This window comes from Neltuma alba, unplaced genomic scaffold (assembly GCF_004799145.2).
Source record: "Neltuma alba isolate B1F8T4 unplaced genomic scaffold, ASM479914v2 tig00012660_pilon, whole genome shotgun sequence".
Lineage (NCBI taxonomy): Eukaryota > Viridiplantae > Streptophyta > Magnoliopsida > Fabales > Fabaceae > Neltuma > Neltuma alba.
In genome coordinates, this window is record NW_021637093.1 from 45,243 (window position 1) to 52,149 (window position 6,907).

Consider the following 6,907-nt stretch of genomic DNA (forward strand, 5'->3'; position numbering starts at 1 on the left):
GATGGAGAGCAGTTCAAACCCAAACCCTTGTTCCTAGGTTTTTTCCGTCTTCGAGTTTGGTGCGTTGTTTTAGAGTACTAAGGGGGGGGCAATGATTGTTTTCATTCCACGTACCCTCTAGGGCCGTAAAATTAGAAATTTGGTCTCTTTTTATTTTCTTGTTTGTTTAAGGTTTTGTTACGGACCAACTTCCTTATTGGGTTCTTCTGGGCTCACTCCTATTGGGCAGTAAAACGACAATTCAGAATGTCGCGATGTCCATTGAATTTTATAATATTAATATTATCATATCATTTTCAAAAATTATATACATAGAGACACGATAACTCTCTCTGGCTGCTTGGGAGAATTTGCAATTTCTAAAATGTTATCAAACTCTATTAGCTTGAGAATCTAGAAAGTTCCATAAAAAATCAAATATATATAATTAAAATAATAAAATTATATAAATAAATATACAGACTCGTCATCAACTATCAATCAACTACATCTTTGAAAACTTGTAATATCCAATTCATTTAAAAATGGATCAGATATGATATTATGAGATTTGAATATATTCAATAAATGAGATTTGAATAATATTTTAATTGGAATTTGGGTATATTGAATTAAATGAGGAGTCTCATTATTAAATGAGATTTTAATTAGAGACTCAAATGAAAAAAAAATTAATAATTAATTTTAAATTTGAGTAATATCTTAATTAGGATTTGAATATATTGAATTAAATGGGAAGCATCATATTAAATAGTATCTCAATTAAGGGCTTAAATAAAGAAATAAAAAATAATTTTAAATTGTTATATGTTCTCCTAGATCTGCGTCCTTAATTCAAATCCCATTTGAATGAATAAAAAAATAATACTCCCTCTAGTTTTAATTATAAGACCTCATTTGTAGACTATAAACAAGATCTTATAATTAGGACCGGAGTTAGTACTCCTATAAGAAGTAAATCTTGAGCTACATTAAATACTGTAATTTATTAGAATTTAAAATCTAATCAAATATTTCAATTCATGCATCGTATGAAAGAGAAATTTTTAATTTGTAATGAAATCCACAGAGGACTCTTGGAACATTTTGTGCTTATTCCTAGCCAGACAACTCAGGACAAAAAGAACCTGACATAGCTTTCATTTACACGCATGTCAATAATTATTATAAGGAGTTTGCGTGTTCAATTTTTTATAAGTATACTGGATGTGTGGGTTTCTTTTGATAAGATAAAAGATGAGAAAAACCAAGTATTATTAGAAGGCCATAATTTTATAGTATTATGTTGGAATTTGCCATGATCATGAAAGTCTGTATCACACTCAGTCCTGTATGCAGAATGGATGGGATTTAAAAATATTTATTTTTACGCAATCAAAAAAATATTTATTTTTAATCTAAAAGAGAATCAAACTAATTCAAAATCAGATGTTGTAAAGAAAGAAGTCTTTGAGATTTTATTTTTAGATACTTATGTAGCGCAAAATTAGATGTGTTGTTAATTTGATTAAAAAAATTAACTTATATTTAGTTTTCATTATTAAAGTTTTTGTTAGAATCAAACTATATACTTCCTTGGCCTTTGAATATAACACGTGGTTGTCAAAATTATGCTGATCAAGATTCAAGAAGCTTATGAGTCTGAATAATTTGGATTTTTGAGAAATGCAAAGGTGATCACACATTAATTTCAAATTTGAAATATAACTGCAATCGATGTCACTACAAATGGGCTAACATTAAGCCCAAGGCTTGGGGATGTACCTAATTTGGCTTGCACAAAGCCACATGTTTTGTAATCAAGCTGGGAAATCCTTATGAACAATGTTTTGAGTGTAGAGCTAATCCTAAGACAATTCCAATCACAGCTCCAAGTGAATATTAAAGAATAAGTTGATGTTGGCAATTAAACCAGTGATTTGGTATTCAGGCCCAAAAAAAAAAACAAGAAAGAAGAGTCATTCAACATTTATGTGCTTGATTCTTTGTTAAAACTTAAAAGTGCAAAGGGCTGTGTTTTCCACAGTCCTATAAAATTTATCTTCTGATTATGTATAAAAGTATTTAAAATAGAAATCATTTGAATAGAATTGAAAATATGTGACACACAATTAGCAGCTCAAATTCAGATTTTTTAATTAATAAAAATTTTAAAAACAAATGTATAAAGATCAAGAAACTCATCCTTGCCTTCTTTGTCTGAGCAACTAACCGGCAAATCCCTCTGAAATTTCTTCTAGGGTCTTAGTTTATATTATTTAATTTGATGAGGGACGGAGGGATCTGCTCAATTAAACAATTTGGATTTTGAATTTGAATGAAACTTTGCCTTTCCATTATATATGAGAGATCAAGAACGGCCCTAGAGCAGGGAAGCAAATATAGATCTCTCTCTTAGTGCTTGGCCTCTTCTCCTTCTTCATGTTTCTGTGCTTATTGATTCTATGTTCTGCGGTGCTGAATCTTTGAGGCTAACAATCCGAAAATTAGCCGAGCAGCAAGCCACAAGCACGCAATTAATGAGTTTCGGCTAACTGCAAGCTGGTGGAATACATATCTTTATACTTACATGCTTCTGAACAGTATTTTGTGTCTTAAACTAAGGATAAGCTGCTTTTGTATTAGCTAGGTGGAAGAGGTATTCATAGTATATTAAATATTGAATGAATTGATGATGATATTGATGATATAACACATTGATATTGTGCTTGTTTGGTGCTGCTTATTTTAAGCGCTCCACATTCACCTAAAATGAGTCATTTGGTTTATTCCTTATTGTAAATACTATGTTCGATATTTATTATAAATTTCAAATAACTAATTCATAAAGATCGAATAATTAGTTAAAATTAGTTAAATATAATATATAAGTTAAAAATATACTTTTGTTTTGAAATATGTTCTTACAATAAATGAGAAAAATAATGAAAGAGAATATGTGGGGAATTGACGAATTGTGATAGGAAAGAATATGCAAAGGAGAGAGAAGCAATAACTAAGAGCAAAATTAGAAAACATATTTTAATGGTTAAGATAAACCCACATCCCTTCCCAAATTTTGAAGTTTATAAAGTATCAAAGGAGAGTCAAACATCTAAATTATCGAATAAGAGTGTGCGATTAAAAAAAAAAAACTAAAGAGAGTCAAACATTTAAATTACAACTCATAATGCTGACACATAATAGGAACACTATATTGGAAGAGGATTGACCACCTGCATAATGAAAAAATCTATTTTAGCCATGAGAATACCTCCATACTCATCTTTTCCAGCATAAAGGAGGAATGGGATGCGGTCTATAAACTTCATTTTAGGTACATGGGGCAAACATGCAGGACACCCAGACATTAATATTGCGGTGGTGGCTGTAGCAGCTTCAGTCCCTTGTTCATTTGTTTCCATGAACGACTTCTGCAATATGCTGAAAACATATAACTTTGGACCAGTAAAAGAATTTAACATCTCTTTCCACCTTCCTCCGGAGAATGGCAATGTTACCCGTAGTCCCCTCAGCATACTAGAAGCTTCCACCTCGGAAGAACAGCTAAATTTTGGGGTGGAGCGGTCACGTACATCCATTACGGTTTCAGTAACATGGGCTATACACCCATCATGTAGTGTCAATGGATAACAGAAAGCCATGCTGAAACAGCGCCTATCTTCACTTTGCTTTTTATGTACCTGACAGAACCTTTCAAAACCGTCGTACCATCTACCAAATTCTCTCCTCTTCCCAATCATGAAGGGAACCCTCGTGAAGTTTTCGTTCCGTCGATCCTCTGTGCTTGGAAGGGGTGGACTTTCATCCTCATCCCATGCTCCTTTGAAGTATAATGCATTTGTAAAGACGAGTTTTACTGAGTTGTTGAGAGACCCCTCACGGATAAGGTCTTTAACCAGGCCATTTGTCTCATTTTCCACCCAGGAATTAATTTGCTGCCTCACATTAGGAGCCTGCAGAAATTATAGCCATTTCAGAAGCACTTCAAGCGAACAAGTTGTCGTTCCTGATTACCTTAATTTCCTTGTTTATCCTGGATATATAAGAAAATAAAAATATACTCCAAGAGACACATGAAATCCTTGTATTCTCTCAAACTCGTGAATCGAGCTAACAAGCACCTCAAGCCTTGCGGCAAGAAACAGGGAACTCATGCTAATTTTTACAAATTAAAAAGGCTGATTATACATTTAAGAAGAATATAAACGGGCTGCACATATCTGCATCAATTAATATAAGAATTAATGAGATGATTTCTTTTAGGCATGAAACTCAAGGAAGTTGACATATGGCAGGGAGTCAATACCATCATGGAATAGAACCTGACGATGCTATGAGTAATATAAAATTTTAATTTCATTTAATTAAAGATATTGTGATTTTGAGTTAAAAAATGACGGAACATTACCTTGGTCTGAAAGTCCACCGGGTTCAGAGCGGCTCTATAATCAGAGTCTAGAATCTGTTTAAAAGAGGGCTTCAAAGTAAGGGATTGGTCAAGCCACAAGCCATTGGAGCAACGCATACGAGGGCCGACGGCGGGATCACCATCGGCCATGATGTCCTCGGAAATTCGGGAGGCGAAGTGATTGAGCTGATCGACGGAATCGGCGTCGAAGAAGGTGAGAAGCTGACGGCGGGTATAGCCGCCGGAGCCAGCGGCCAGGAGGCTGAGCACCACTTGGAAGGACAAGGGTGAAAGCACCCTGTTTTCGTCCATTTCTCCGTCCACAAGCAGATGGTTTCCGAACATCATCGATTTGTGGAATACGGTGGGACGTTTTTTATTCGTCCCACCTGCTTTGCTTCTGCTGCCGTAAGAAGCCGTTTGGTTCGCCGAAAATGGGCAGAAGGAGAAGGAAAGGACACTCCTTTCTAGCCATGGAGTGATGAAAAGCCGGTTCCTCAGATGAAGGAGATTTAACCGCATGATGGAGAGCACTTCAACCCTAACCTCCTGCTCCTAGAGTATTCCTTTTTGCCTTCGAGCTTTCCTCAGGACGGGGCGAAACTAAAACTCCGGTCAGAAAGTTAATACAATCATGACAAAGAATCTTAACAGATCATGCCGCGACTTCTTATGATTTGTTTGTTTCCGATATGCCAAAGGCAAACATTAACAATTTTTTTAAAAAAAGCCAAAATAGAAATCACTCCCTTTAACTTTAACCCTCTTACACATAACCTCCTTCATCTTTGAAAGTTTAAAAATAACATCCTCAACTTTTAAAACTCACATTTTAACCTCTTACCATTAAAGTGGATGTTAAATTTAACGGAATGGATGCCATTTCAGATTATTTAAAATTACTTGATAGATGATATGTAATTTTTATTATTTTGTTAATTTATTCCAACTTAAAATTCACAATTACACTTAAAAGTATTTTTGTAATTCTACTAATAGTAATCCCCAATTCTCAGTCTCCTCTAATCCTGCCAACTTGCAGTGTTTTATTCTTCTCCATTCTAAAAATCGTCTTCAGAATATAACTCTTCTCCCTTGGTTCTCATTAGCAATGTAACAATTCCATCAATTGATTGTCCTAAAAAAATGACGAAGTGTAAATGATTTTCTCCATTATCTTTGTGTCACTGCCCCCAACAAAATTTTCAACACACCAAAATTCACCGACTACAATCAAGAGATAGGCAGAGAAGGAAGATAGTGAGCGATGACTATTGAACAACAACTGAGCGCGATCCATCTTTGAATCTTCGGTGGGTGGCTTCGTCTCCATTTAAAAAACAATTTCACAAAAAGATTCTAGATTTAAAAGAAGGATGTGATGACGATGATTTTTAGAAGGGAGAAGATGATTAATTAGAAGATATTGCAAACATGAAGGACCTGAGCATGGGGGGATGAAAGAGGAAGATTAGGTGAATGAGACTAGGAATTAGGGATTATTATTGTAGAATCACAAAAATACCATTTAATATAATTATGATTTTTGAGTTAGGATAAATTAACAAAGTAATAAAGATTACATGTCATCTGATAAATAATTTTAAACAATCTGACATGGCATCTATTCCGTTAGATTTAATGGCTACTTTAACGGTAGGGGTTAAATTTCAAGTTATGAAAGTTGAACTTTTAAAGATGAGGAAGGTTATATATAAGAGGGGCAAAGTTGAGAGGAGTTATTTATATTTTGGGCTTAAAAAAATCAAAACAATATTTTATCTAGTAAAAAAAAATTACCAATATTTCAGAAGATGGAAATTGAATTTCATAACAAAAAAAAACATGGATAATGAACGATGTTCTTTATTTAATAAAAAAAATCTTGTTATCACAAAATGACGGCCTTATAAGATGATATTGATAAAATAAATTTTATATTCAAAATAAGGCCGTTGCAACACACCAAAATGGAACATCAGAAAATTGATTGAAAAGAAAAGAGTTCATGTACTAATTACACGCACCTTTCCTTTATTTTCACAAACCGTTAATTATGTTAAGAATATTTTAAAAAGATGTTTATTAATTGAAATTTATATTAAAATACTTCTTATTTATTAATTTACTCTTTATGATACTAAATCTCTAAATTTTGGCTAAAACTATGTTGAACAATTTAAGATTTTTTTCCTTTACCTTAATTTTATTTTTATTTTTAAAAATAATTATTTGTTTAATTTTTTATCATAACGGAACAGAAAATTAAGTAATTTAAATGAAGACATAAAAAAACTTGAATGAAAATTTGATTGATTCTTTAAATAAATATATAATTGACTAAATAAGTTATAAATATTTGGAGAAAAATTATCCTATAAGAATTTTAAATCATAAATTTAATTGATTTATATAATCTCCCAAATTGAAAATACCAGCCATTTAAAAGAAATCTAAATAAGTAAATTTCAATATATGTCATGAAAAATTAAAATT

General features: G+C 32.6%; 1 protein-coding gene across 1 annotated transcript; it reads right to left on the minus strand.

Moving 5' to 3' along the window:
• Positions 1-3,191: 3,191 nt before the first annotated feature.
• On the minus strand, positions 3,192-4,933 carry LOC114729655 (serpin-ZX-like). The gene is made up of 2 exons (XM_028916692.1): positions 4,412-4,933; positions 3,192-3,956 (listed from the first exon to the last, which is right to left on the minus strand). The coding sequence occupies exons 1-2, from the start codon at positions 4,931-4,933 to the stop codon at positions 3,192-3,194; spliced, it is 1,287 nt and encodes a 428-aa protein (XP_028772525.1).
• Between the last annotated feature and the right edge of the window lie 1,974 nt (positions 4,934-6,907).